Below are 14389 nucleotides of genomic sequence, written 5' to 3' on the forward strand. Positions count from 1 at the left end.
ATTATAAATAAAAGTACAACGTCACTTTGGAAGAACACGACCAGGAAATGATTCCAACTGCAGGAAGAACGTAGTGCTGATCACTGTTAAGTAATCATACGGGCTACGACGAACAGCAAAATATTTAAAGATAGAACTAACAAAAGAGAAATGAACGACCACCATGAGTACATCATGCTTAAAACAGGATACCATAGCGACGTGATGTTCTCATTAACTCTATGTTTAACCACGCGGACATTATAGTCTGTTCAGGTCATGCTAGTAGCCTCTCAGCCATTCTACACGTTGGTGATGCGTACCCTTTTGTACTATCTTGTCGTATTGTGAATTCGGCAAGGGTAGAGGTGCCACAACACAACAGTATGGGCAAAAAACAAATATTAGGTTGGTACAAGGTTTCTAACTTCCATTACCTTCTGCGGCTGGCCACATAAACCCAAATTGCTTCATATTTTGAGGTAAAAAGAGCGTTTGCCTTACACATTTTTTAGTTATATATATACGCTTAGGATTATAAACTTGAACCATTCGGGTGCGCTTATAACTGAGTCCTTGTTGAGTCAGCCATGTAGGAATTGCAAATTGGTGCATTTATGTACATAACAAATAATGTAACGCTGGAGACCAGATACAGCAATTTGATACATTGTGTAGCGATGTGTTGAATTACATGTGCAATACGATAGTGGTTTATCCCTCGGTTCTGGTGAGGCGCGACTTTTGTACTTCGAATTAGCCCCCTTGTACCTCGCTGGGTGGGCTGGCCTTTTGGGCCATGCCAATAGCCCAGACACCTTCTCCGTGCTGAATATATATATATATATATTCTGCCCGAGTATTTTGTCTTCTTTCGTCTTCAGGGAGTCTCGGGACGCTACACATGGGCACATGAATGCCTGGAGGTTGTGCTTTCAATTAACAACATAACTTTCGAGCCACACAGATAGCCTCTAAGGTCCTCCATGCATTGCTGATATAGGCTCTGCCATTCTGCTTTGGTTTATTTAGACTTTACAGGGGCAATACCTTTATTATTTAGAGCATAGCAGCTTGATGATTTGTAAGACTTTTCTATACTGAACAGACGTATACAACTTGGTGCATTTGCAGACAAGTGCATGTAACTGACTAAGTAATATGCATTCCTGCAGAAGATTTTAGCCTCCCCTCACTGCCTACAAAAGGCAGTGTATATAAGTGCAGTTCGTAATGGGATCAATGGATGTGATGGAACTTGCAATCATCCAGTTAGGCATCGAAAGGAAGTAAAAGTATTTTGTTTAACTAAGCCAACCCTTTGATTGCATTTTTTGCGCTGTGTTCACTTTTAATTGTAGAATGTGAAGTTTGTTTGAATCAGTTAGACTTTTAGCCGCAGAGCCGAATTCATTACAATTGAGGATTTTATGATGGAGCTAAATCAGACATGTTTTCACTCGTGCGATCTGAAGGAAGAATTCAAGGGCAAATCTGCTTTGCCACATATCCAAATGTACGTACTCGACTTGCTTCACTGTAATCCCATTAGATTAAGCCTTACCGGTTTTAAACCAGAAGATTTCAAAACCATCAACGGACAGTATAATTCTCTCGCCTGTTATGGGGAGGTTCGAGTGGCATACTGCATCACACGGTTCTTTCCCCTCACTATGCATCGATTTGGACCTTGGAGCGTAATCCGCCCCACGAGGGACAATTACTCAGATCCTGTGCTTTTCAACGAAAACTTCGAAATACCCTTAGCCTACTGCTACCTCTACGACTTCTATGGAATCAGTTTTGTGCTTTGTTCTACCTACACCGACAGCAACGGTGTGCACGATCAATATTTAGGTGGGTGTTACCTCCGGCTCTACAACTCGAAGAAGTGGGTTTCTTTACTTGTCTTTGACGAGATCTCGCAGGGTGTTTCGTAGTGGCGTGTATGAGTTAGAATTGCATTTGCTAAAGAATTACAAGCTAAAGAGTTTGGATGATGTTGTGGAATGCATAGTAGACCACGAGATGGACGGGAAACCGAGAGGTTTGAAGGAGCTGAACCACCTGCTTAAGGTGAGGCGGAAACAAATCCGCGGTGAGCTTGTTGCGACCCCGTTGGACCAGAAGACTCTCTCTGTTGTGGAGCCTCGGATTGAGGAGCTGAAACGCGGCAGCGGTAAGATGTTTCTCCGCGTGAAGTTTGAATTCTCGCGGTCTTATCCTTCGCTCTACGTGCCGGTGGTGTTCAAATACCCTGTGAGTGGAGTTTGTGACGCTTGAAAAATTTTTGGTTTTACATAGAGCTATCCCTCATTTGCTCCCACTAGGTGATGCCTGGGTTGGATGAGGATGCAAGACCAGAGAAGGTGAGTTGTTTGTGCCGAAAATTTAAACCGCATTTTAGTGGAATCCCCATGACGAAATGTACTTCAAGATGACGCGAAACATTCGCACAGTGGCTGTGGACAGGGAGAGGATACCGAACAAGGAGATGCTAGAAAGGTTGAAGGTAGGCTGACGATGACTGCTTGTTTCTAATGCAACTAAATGTCGCCTTGTGTAGGCTATTATTGAATCGGGTTATGGTGAAGTGCTGTCGGAGAAGGACGGTGATTTGATTTGGCAGTTCCGCTTCTACCTGGCGAATAAATTTCCCGAGGTAATTAGTGTTTAGTCTATCTAAGAATTTGGTTGACGTTTCTTTGAAAGCAAAGCTTTTTGGAGTAGACATGATGAAATATTGGGCAGATTGTCGGTGTTAATATCCTCAAAAGTTTAGTTATATTGTAGTCATTGACCAACTTTATTACGACAAACAAAACCTTCAACGCTACTGGTAGCATTACCAAAACTACTAAAAGTGGTGCCAGCACCATTGGCACCATCCTCATCACCACAAACCATCACCTCCGATATCGATGGTGACGCAGGTGATGTGGGTTTAACATTCAATTCGGTTTAAATATGAATGCGGTAAAAGATGCGCAATCGCATCATAGTCCAGTCATCTGATTAGTTGCTTTTGCTCCCTCTTTTGTACAGACTGCACTAGCTACGTTTCTTCTCTCCGTACGGTGGCAATACCCAGAGCAGGTGAGTCAGGCGGTGGAATTGCTACTCAGCTGGTCGCCTTCCTGTGTCTCACCTGAAGCGGTCCTCGAACTGTTAACCCTCACCTACACCCACCCCGTGTGTCGGCGGTTCGCTATCTCTCGCCTCCAAGAGGCATCCGATGATGTAAGTTTGTTCCCATTTTTTCCTAATCCGATCTCATCCTTCTTTTTTATCCCCCTTCGTCATTGTCTTGTTCTTCGTACACTTGAACGAGGGCAACACATAAGTGAGGTTGCGACTCACACCTGAGATAACCTAATGAAAGGGGTGGCACCTTACACACAGGCCAATTTTTGAATTCATCTTACCATTTGGGTGTATTTTCTGCTTACCTGAACTACGTTTTAAGGTGATTGGAGGAAAAAGTGGATGAATGTGGTAGGGTAGATTGGTGAAGGAGGGCGTGGTATCCGCCGTTGTTTCTGCCTTCTATCCTATGTGATTGTACCACAAGCGTAATTCCAATATCTCTGCTTAGGATATTGAGCTCTACTTGTACCAGTTGGTGCAGGCTCTGCGCTACGAAAATCACGAGGAGATTCTTCGTTCCTCAAAGATCCCCACTCTCGGTGTGGACAGTGAAGACCAAAAGGAAAAGGAAGGCGTAGCGTTGAAGAAGACAGAGGGAAAGGCTGATGAACCGAGCTCAGTGAGATCACGACCTCGATCGAAACGGCCTGCCCTTGGGCCTGATGACATTCCATGGAAGGTGGGTTGTTTTTCAGTCTAAGTTTCTTGAGTCCTTTTTTTTCAAGTGATTTCATATCTATTTGCTCGGACTTCCTTTGACTCAGCACCACTTTCTGTCTGTTCATTGAGTCCCTTAAAGGGATCTACTAGGTGCAGAGGGTGTTAGGCGGCAGAGAGTGTGGATGTGTGCAAACACCTGCTTTAGGCACACCTAAGTTCATTTGCCCTGAAGATGTATGAGGCTGACGAAGGATTGTTCTAACATTGAACGAATCATCCCTCTAGGCGAAGGCGGCCCTAGACCTGGGGCTATCAGGTGCTGCTCCTTGAAAGGGGTAGCACTCTACTGGTCGGTGGGTCGATGCTAGTCAAGTTGGTGTCATTTAGCTTCCAGGTTACAAAGGAACTAAAATACAGTGGAATCTAATGATGAAATCGAGCTTGGAGCGTAACACTGCGGGATTTTTAATATGTAAATATTGTGTCCAAAGGAGCAAATCAGAAAGACCACAATGTGCTTTTGAAGTAATGCTTGTGTTTGGAGAAACGTTCAACCAGTTTCACTGTTGTTAAATTGCATCATAAATGATGAGAAGGGTGAGTTCCCACTGATTTGGGCGTCTTGAGACTGACATAGCAGGTGGGGTTATCGGCCTGGGATGAATAGAGCATCGAAACCACTTCGTCCACTTTATTGAACAGAGGGTGAGGGGAGTATCGAATCACACCCAATATTTGTTGGAAAAGTATGTGAAGAGCACGTGGAATCCTCCATGTTGAATGAAATGCCAGTGTAGAGTAACCGATGTGAATTGCGAGATGTAGAGCTGCCACAATGAAAAAGATTAAACATGGAATTGTTTTGTGGAAAGCGAAGTTAGAGACTAAAGAAACGCTGGACATGGCCGTGGGGCCGCTCGAGCGAGTTTTGAGGTGGAGTCACCTCGGTTGGCATGAAAGTACTGTTTAACGAAAAGCATTTTCTTGAATGGTTGCCGTGGTGGTAGGAAAGTTGTAACGCTGAAAGTTCAATATTGGGGAAAATGGCGTAAATTGTTTTATACTGTATCAAAAATGATATCAGAAAGTGAGATGCTGTACATTGAATAGCTCAACAATTTCTCTCCTTTGCATTTGGGTGACAGACCGACCTGGCGACATTCCTCATCCAACGTGGCCGCGGTAAATTCCGACTGGCTAACTACCTCTATTGGTTCCTCCATCTGGAAGCCCATGAAGACACCCCCTCTACTTCTGAGGTCAAAGCCATGTTCAGCCACGTGCTCAAACGGTTCATGGCCGCCCTGGAATGCGTGAGTTGGCTGTCTTGTCGGTTTGACGAATGCGATCTACCATTGTTACTGGCCAGCTGGAGACAGGCTTAAAGTCCGTTATTTACTAATTTTTTAATTCTGGTGTTGGTAGCATGGAGAAACTCTGAATCTTATCTCTTGCTGTAGTTTGACACGTTTGCTTTTTTGTTTGATCTGGTCTCAACAGGGCTCCGAGGAGCACAGGTCCTGGCACTCGGATCTGCTGAACCAAACAAAGTTCGTGAATGGACTCTATGAACTGGTGAAGAGGGTGCATGAGGACGCCTCGAAACGGATAAGAAAGGTGAGTGGAAATATTTACGAAGACTAAGTGTGAGATGTCTCTTTTTTTGTAGTAGCCCATAGTGACATTTGCCCAGGGCGAAAGTTACTTTAGTAAAGCCAAAAAACATGGCCCAACGTCTGGGATATTTGACGTAATTTCACTTCTACTTGTTGATGCTATCCAACCAATTGTCCGATCTTGACAAAGTGATGTGAATGATATTTGTGAGCTTAATGTAGTCAGTGCCTTTGAAAGACCATTTGCACTTGGTGGACGAAGGCTACAATTCTTTACTCATGATTGTGCAAGTAACGTAGGATTGGGTAGTCGCTGACAAGTAAATGCACTGCCGTGTCTCCACAGCTCCAGCCTTTTGGTGAGGTTTCTTGTTAGGTAATGCGTCAATTCATTTAGATGCAAGCCTCCTTTGAAGCATGAGTCGTATTCTTTGCAAGAAGTAGAAATTGTTGGGCATATTAGAGTGGACTACTGTAAAATAATTTGACGAATTGCCTCTGGGGACTGCGAGGCTGATAGCATCGGGGGCGTGAGTGGAGCTCCGTGTTACCGCTTTGGGGGTGGGGGTATAGAAAAGGGAGGAAAGGGTTGAATCGTGCTGTTAAAAAGATTCAAGTAATGCCATAGTCACTTAAAAGTGTCATTTTACTGTATCTACGAACCGACTATTCAAGTATGGTACCCACTTCCAGCTTCCGAACTCTCAAAGTGTTGGAAATGGGGTCTGTTGTACACGAATTATACGATAACCCCATAACTTAGCGTGGACTTTGTAATGAGATTTGAAAATAAAGGTTACTACTTCAGCTAGTAAAGAAACCTTATTTAGTAATAAACATTTCTAACATATTAGTTGATTGATTGGTCATAGATGTTGGCACAGAAGGAATTGGTCTTGCAAGCACTGGAGTTGTCTCATCGAGTAGGTGGATCCCACCCGTCATTTGCCTGTTATGCATTTTCAATACACGCGAAAGCCATTTTTCTTGGCAACTTAGTCAATATTTCAGCAAACAACATTCAGTACACGGGTGTTTTATCCAGCATTCGTGAAAGAGGTGCTAAGCACGAAGTTGGTGCTCCTTGAAGTTTTTATCTTATTATGTGACGCCTATTCACCTGAGCGCTACCACGACTTTTCCTTCCTGGTAGATGTGGATGTAGGTGATTGGAAACCACATGAACTTTTTCGGTCACTCGATAGTTTTAGGGCTCTGTTTACTTTAACCTAGGTGAATGGAGCCCTGGCATAATCGTATACTACTTGTTTTTTGTCTTAAAATGCATGTGTTGAAGGCATTTAAACTGACTCGTTTATTTCGTATTTCGGTAACTCAGATGGAAATTCTGAAGAACCTCTTGCGAACCGAAGGTGCTTCGTTAACCCAATTTGAGCGACCGCTCCCCTTTCCTGTGGACCCCAACTTTTTGATCGCCACTGTTGACGCTGATTCTGCGACGCTCTTTAAGGTAAGTACGAGCAGCGGCAGCTCTACTCACTTTTGCACCTCATGTGGAGAGAGTGTCTTTCCAAGTGGGGAGTTTGTAAGATGCTTTCGAATGTCGTTTTTTCACACTTGTCATTGTGGTAAGATGGTCTTAACGGCGAGTGTGGCCTTAGAAATGATCCTCTGTGCAGTATACATGGAAGTATTTGTCCATGGGTGGTATATGCAGCCAGGTCTCGGCACATACATGGCATATCGCCATCTTCTATACTTTTATCCCATCGGTCAGAGCTGCTATGGATTAATGGGACTGACTTATGAGATGTTGTCATGGGTGAGTGGAGGGGTGGATGGTGAATACATTTTTGAGGAGTATATTCTATAGGGCTCAAGTTAATACTGTAGATATGATGAGCCATCTCGTCTGAGACTCACTCGCCCACGTGGACGGAGCGGTAGTACGAGCGCAAATTCGTGTTGGTGGTAACCAACGCTCGAGACGAGTGAAGGTGTGGGTTGGAAAGGCAGTAAAGACTTGGCCTCATAGGGGTGGTCTCACACAGCTGCAGATGAGTTCTTCAAGCGTTTTTCGTTTCGTTGAACAGGATGGAGCATAGTTTCCTGCGCACCCTAGCCCTCTCCGTAGGAAGTGAGATTCAGTTTGCTTTCAAGCGTAGTGGAGGCCTTTAGGGATGTAGTATGAGTGGTGTTAACAGTCCTCTCTGACCGCAGTGGCGACCAAATCGCGGGAGGTTGAGAATGTTCTCGGTGTCGTGAAGACGCCTCATTACATTGTTTAGCGTGCTGCAGAGTTTGAGGTAAGGGTAGTCATTGAAAGCTGCTGCAGTTACTTTGTGAATCCACTGTTGCGACTGTCTACGAGAAGTGGCTTTCCTCCGCAGTAATAAGCTGAACCACTTAGCCACAAACCTTCTTTGAAGCACCAACGAGTGTTTTCGCATTCTTCTCAAGGGGCAAAAGATGTCGAACGTATTGCATCTTGCTGCCAACAAAAGAGTGTCTTTGTTATGATCGTGCAGAAGGATTGAAGAACAATCTAGAACTTGCCTTATAACAAGCACGCATAAAGTTTGTAGAATTTGTAGCTTTGGTGACATGATGGCAGCCCTACGCCACCAATATGATGACCGAATTGTGGGATTGTGAATGATATGACTCAGAGAGTCATTCACTGTCAAAATTGTTAATTATTCGTTTAAACCGTACCCGTATTACCCCTTGTAGAGCACCACGCAACCCGCCTCGCTAAGCCTAGTGTCTCCGGAGGGCCAACTCTACCGAGTGATCTTCAAAATCGGTGACGATTTGCGACAGGATCAAGTGGTTCTGCAGATGATTCGTCTCATGGATGTGGTAGATGACACATTACTTTTCCTGTTGCTTCTCTTGTTCTCTCGACTGAAAGAAGGTGACTGATTTCTTGAACTCGTGTTTTTCCCATTCCCAGGTCTTGAAGAAGGAGATGTTTGACCTTCATCTGACGCCCTACATTGTGCTTGCTGCCACTTGTCGTCATGGTATGTCGATCGATAAGTAAATGTATGAAATAAGTATTTGCGAACATTGGAGTTGAATATGCTTAACTCTTTTTGGGAAGAGTCTTTATCTTTTCATTGTTGACGATTAATCCATCAAGTTGGAATCATCCCGTCAAACTTATTTCCTCCCCTTTAAGATGATTTTCCCCATTTCGACGAAGTGGTATTCGATCGTTGTCGTGGATTGTTTAAAATATCGCCGTGGAAACGTCTTTTAAAGGGCAACGAATTTCCACGGAATTTTTGTTGTTGGCTGGCTTGTCGATGTTCCTTTCTCTCGCTGTAACACATTTCTTTCAGTGGTCGGAATTTGTTGAAGTAACATTTATAGAGCTCTTAACCAGCACTGTCCAAGGTGATAATCATTAGCTTGAGCTGGGATGCATCTCAATCCTTAAAATGCAGACTTTCGGAACCATTTGTGAAAGGTTATCTAGTCTTGCACTGCGGTACACTTCCAAAAGTATAGGGGTCATTACATTAGTTGGGATGACAACTGTCCTCAGAAAGTTGGGATATTAATGGGAGGTTAGAATTTTTTCATCAAAATGATCTCAAGAAGGGACTCTTCTATCTCCGGGAAATGTGCTTTGCAATGGTCCATGTGTCAACCTTATGAAAGTAAGGGTGGATTCCTGAATGACTGATGTGGATGGTTAGTGTTAACTCCACCCAACCGCGTCAAGTTTGTTTTTATTCAAACTAACCAACAAATCCATCTGTTTACCGCTTATCATAGACTGAAACAGAAGATATGTCGTGGGCATGTAGCTCTAGTCGCGAAAGTGTTATTTCAGATTCCGTCTTTTTGTGATTGCAAAGAAGCTAGCCAACAAATGTTCCTTTTCAGGTTTCATCCAATTTGTGAAGGGTGTTCGGCTGTCCGACGTGAATAGGGAGGAGGGCTGTATTTTGAAGTACCTTCAACAGCGGGCTCCGAGTGCTAAGGACCCTCTGGGTCTTCAACCGAAGGTTCTCGAGACGTACATCCGGTCGTGTGGTGAGTCCAAACTGCCTATTTACTTCCGAAGTAATCATTTCTATTTATCCATCCACCTACTCATCAAGGGGCTTCTGGTACAGATGCCTCTTATGGGTCTTCTAACTCCACCTAGCGTTGATTACCGACCTATAACTGCTTGAGCTACAGTATGTGTTTCTTCCTTCTCACTCTTCCCACCGAGATACTCTGTGAGAAGGCACGTTTAATCCAAAATCCATCCAAAATAGTCTTACTACGCCTTGTTAGAATTAATTGTAAGACCGCGAGACTAAGGAATGCGTTTCTTTTTCCGTCCTCTTATTTGCCAGGTGGCCACTGCCCCAAGAGCAGTAGAGATATCCCACAAGAGTATTCAATGCCTTTTTAGCAATGGTTGATGTGTAGGAAATTTTGAAGTGTGTATATCATTGTCTCATTCCTTTCTCCTTGATTTGGGAATTAAGCGGGCTACTGTGTGATGACGTACCTGCTGGGAGTGGGCGATCGGCACATGGATAACATAATGCTTACGCCCGAGGGTCAGCTTTTCCACATCGACTTCAGCTTCATTCTCGGTTACGACCCCAAGCTCATGGCGCCCGAGGTGCGACTGACAAAGGATATGATTGAGGCCATGGGGGGAGCGAAGACGCCGACCTTCAATAATTTTGTCAACATCTGTGTGACTGCCTTCCTTTCTCTGCGCAGGTCAGTCATCATATGTTGTTCTACTTTGGTGGGCAAACTAAGTGGAACCCTGCTTCTCAAACAGCTGCTTGCCTTTTAGAGATGGCAGTTTTCTGTTATTGATGGTAGGCATTACCAAGATGTTTTCATTTTGGTAGGCCTCTGAGAGACACCTCAAATGCAGTAGTTGGAGAGATTGAAGTTAGGGTATTTGGAGGACCGAATCCTAACCATAACACGGTAGTAACACTATTCAACTATCCACTTCTGGTAGGTGTAAGATTGCTGGGAAATGAGAGAGCCCTCCTGAAATTCGTAAAGCCTCCCATGAGCGAATCTCTCAATTGAAGGCTGAACAATGCTCCCCCGTATCCTTTATGACCCAACCAGGACCAGTATGTTTAATTGTTCTTCAACGACACTCTAAGCACAAGTAGCTTGATGAATGTTAATCGGAAGAACTGGAGGACCGCACATGTTTAACGAAAGTTAAGCCATTAACAGATGGGTCTTCAGTGCTTGGATGTAGGCATATGCTTTGAGCCTGAGATGGAGCACTACTCTGTTTAGTAGACTTTCCGTTGCCAATTTTTCTTTATTATTGCTTCTGCCTCTATTATTGGGGGCGCTGGCGTCGCTACCATTGCCGTTATTATTGTTACTTTGTGAGATAAGGATTGTTTGCCTGACTGGCAGTTTTTCGCCTATCCTGGTATAATTACTGAATCATAAGGACAGAGTCAAGGGAATTAAACACGATTTCCCACTTAGATTGTTTTTCTGCCTCGTGCTCGCTCTACCGTGCCTTGCTTTTGATTCAGTGGCAGTAAGTTACTGCCCTAAAGCATAGGGTTTTACAAGTAGGAGTAAACGGTTGGAGGAGTGGCATAGCCACTGAAAGTGAGCTACAAAAGCTAAGGCGATAGGCAGGGATGCAGTAAAAGTAAGTGACTTTGTTTCGACTCTCCCTCCTCAGGCACGCCAATCTCTTTCTGACGATGTTATCCTTGGTGCAAGACGCGGGTATAAAGGATATTGCGCGGGATCCGATGAAGGCGCGTGATTTTGTGAAGGAGCGCTTCTGCCTCGATGAGACGGAAGAAAGGGCGGCCCATCGATTTGCTAGTCGTATCTTTGACTCTATCAAAGCGATTGTGCCGGAGGTGATGGAGAGGATCCACACTGTTATGCAGGTAGGTTGGCTCTATGTGTTTGTCAAATTGGTAATGCTTGCTATTTGTGAATACCACCGTCACTGATGCTACCGTCGGCACCGATACCTTTGACACCACAGCGACTACCAGAAACTTTGACGCTTCCATCACCATCGACTACATTGCCTCCAACGCTGCTTGCAACCTTCAATATCACTGCTGCAACAGCTACCACCAGCACAGCAACCACTGCCACTCTCACTGCTGCCACTACAAACACCATCAGTGCCACTGTTACCGACACTATTGCCAGTACTGCGTTCAACATCACACAGAAGGTTTTTCAGCTAGCCTTGGTCACGAAATCTTTAGGTTGTGGCCTCAAAGCCATTCACTTTGGTTTTCAGCTGATGTGACGCCTTTCTTACCATCTTTGTAGAAATGTCGTCGTGTACTGAAGGAGTGGAATTAAGGCTTGTATTGTTGCTTATTTGTTTGTCGGATTTTGCTCTCAAATCACCTTACTTATTCTCTCTACCATAAGTTCCCTTGAAGATAAATAAAAGCGAGAAATTAGTGGCTATATTGAGGAGACAATGTTTTGTCGGAATTTGCATTCGTGTGGATGAGGCCGAATCCTTCTTTTCCCCCTTTTAGTATATGCGTAACTGATGCTCTCGTGACCACCCGACTTTGCCTGTTTGTGGTGTCACGTTTAAGATCTCCGCATCTGGTTTAAGTGGTCGTGTCTGTGTAGATGTGCTGTAGATACTTGTCCCCAGAGCATTGTACTCGTAATAATAATCATTCTCCTGACCTGGCCATCGAGACCGCAAGATGCACTAGAATTAATATTTTTCTATCTGTATTTTGGCAACTGTGACTAAATAAATTCTTTTCTGTTTAAAAGAATTCTCATTTGTTTAATTAATGCTGTGAAAAGATTTGAAGGAGGAACAAGGGGGCTCTTGTTGGTACTTTGTTGGAATTGCTTAAATGGTTGGTGCGAAAACCTAGTTTTAATAAAAATGCGGGGTATTTCAAAATAATTTAGGTATTAATGATTGTTAATGAGATAGTACAAGGAGGGTGAATGGAACTGTAAGGTTTTTTGTGGTGGAAATGAAATAGGCGGTTACAATTAGCAACCTTTTCTCAAAAGGTCAACCTTGTGGAATTGGCTTTGTAGCACGTGGTGACCCCGGAGACAAACAGCCTGTCTCTAGCCTTTGTTACATCCATTCCCACACCCCCTTCATTTCCTAGCTGTCCCTTCTACCTAGCGTGGGCATGTCTAGCTGTCAAGCATGGCTATCTGACATGCGATTTACCAGTGTGTTAATGCCAGGACGAAATGAAAGCTATCACTTTGAGAAGTGGCTTCTAGGCGAAGGGGAGAAGTGATGGTTTGAGTGCGACCCTTTCACCTGTAAAATGCCAAAGTAGAAGTTTCCCCAAGGCGTGCTGTCATCTGTTAGTCGATGACGTGAAACCCGTTGGCTTAGTGGCTTCCATGAAATTCCCTTCCCGATTGACGTAGGGTTGTGTGAGTTGTTTATCACTCGCATTAAACATTGTTGAGATTTGTCCTTGACACGTTAATCTCGGGTTGATGTCAGCAGCGTCACGCGGTTTGTCGATTCGCTGAAGAATAGAGGGTCGTCACCAAGGTGACATGTTGATCGCTGAGTAATTCACCACCAAAGTAATTACGGCTCTAAACCAAACGGTCGACCGAATCATGCAAATGTAGGAAATTCCTTTTAAAATGAAAACAGCCTGCTTCCATTCGATATGATTTACTTGCCACCCCATTTTCTGAAGCTGGAAAGGAGAAATTTTGATTAACACTAAGCAATGGCATTTGAATAAAATCTTTTGTTGTGGAATTATCGGTGGTGAATTTTTAGTTGTCAAAAGGGGAATGTTTGATTCCTGAAGGCCCCCTTATTATTAGGGTGGAAAACAATTTTTATGAAAGAGTTTGCAACAGTGAGGAGCAACAGAGAATTGCAAGGATAGGTATAAAACATATTTACAGTTGCTCTACCTGAGGTTGACAATCTGTGCCTCGATTGCCATCTTTGCAAATAAATTTCTGAAAGAGAACTGATTGATTCACACACCCAAGAACCTCAATGATATGGCATTTTGAAACGGTCTCTTTCATGTCTTTGACGATCTTGCCTTTTAACGGCATTCCACCCACAATTACTTTGAGAAATGTGACTTGGGAGAATCAGAAGACCAGATGCGCATGTCGAAAGTTAAGCCATCCGCATCTGGATCGTGGAAGGTGTTGGGTCTTGACGAAAATGGAGGCCATTCCCTCGATCTACACCTTGACGTCCGAATTCAGCACTTGGATATAGACAATTGAGTTCAGCCTGCGCTGCACCATTAACGTCAGATGAAAATTATCCAGGAAGTTACTGCCTTTAATCAACGTTCGTCTCGAAATATTTTTATTCTTCCTTTTAACATTTTGCTTTGTTTACAGTGTTATTGTGATACGCATCCATATGTTGTAGTGTATGCAGAATTACGATTCCTTCCACTTCCAAGTTTTCGGCACATGAAAAGCGTAGAATCCAAGAGGCAGCCGGAATTGATGCGGTAGTCAGGATCCTGGTTTTATTTAAACCTCTACCCAACACTACATGCAAAGCCTTTCAATTAATTTTCTAAGATTTTACAACAGCAAAGAGCAGCAATAAATTTCAGGAAAAGTTTTATAGCCCATCTGTAGTCACTCCTCCACCTGAGCTTGACAGTATGTTCCCTGATCCCGATTTTCACCATTAAACTTGATCTAACTGCGCGTTGAAACACACGGGCCCCTTTTGTTCTGCGGTGTAGCCCATGGGCCAGACTAACAGCCTCCGAGGCCCTCCACACGTTTCGTTTTGCTACTTCGATTCATTCAACTTCGAGGAAGACTCCGTAGAGACTCCGAACAGATGGATTAGAGATGGCGTCTACCTAATGGTAGCTATTCCAATCCCATTTTCTACGAGAACGCTCCTAGCAAGCAAAACACCACCAGACTTGAACCATTTGGAAAGCCCTTTATGGAGCTGCCTGCTGTGATCGTCTCGACTGGCTGCACAAAGGCAGCGGTACGGTAGGCAACGGTGCAGAATGCAGCAACTACAC

At 44.0% G+C, this 14389-nt stretch overlaps 1 protein-coding gene across 1 annotated transcript; it reads left to right on the forward strand. All coding sequences in view use genetic code 11, as the record gives it.

Moving 5' to 3' along the window:
• Window positions 1-1412: 1412 nt before the first annotated feature.
• Window positions 1413-13613, forward strand: EGR_03783 (Phosphatidylinositol 3-kinase catalytic subunit type 3; the record flags this gene model as incomplete). The annotated part of the gene is made up of 17 exons (XM_024493032.1): window positions 1413-1495; window positions 1532-1870; window positions 1908-2238; window positions 2310-2348; window positions 2387-2491; window positions 3025-3219; window positions 3575-3805; window positions 4932-5099; window positions 5287-5403; window positions 6742-6873; window positions 8097-8225; window positions 8320-8389; window positions 9261-9410; window positions 9857-10100; window positions 11056-11272; window positions 11374-11571; window positions 13455-13613. The coding sequence occupies 17 exons, from the start codon at window positions 1413-1415 to the stop codon at window positions 13611-13613; spliced, it is 2907 nt and encodes a 968-aa protein (XP_024352493.1).
• Between the last annotated feature and the right edge of the window lie 776 nt (window positions 13614-14389).

This window comes from Echinococcus granulosus (genome assembly GCF_000524195.1).
Source record: "Echinococcus granulosus chromosome Unknown EG_S00021, whole genome shotgun sequence".
In the NCBI taxonomy this organism is placed as follows: Eukaryota; Metazoa; Platyhelminthes; class Cestoda; order Cyclophyllidea; family Taeniidae; genus Echinococcus; species Echinococcus granulosus.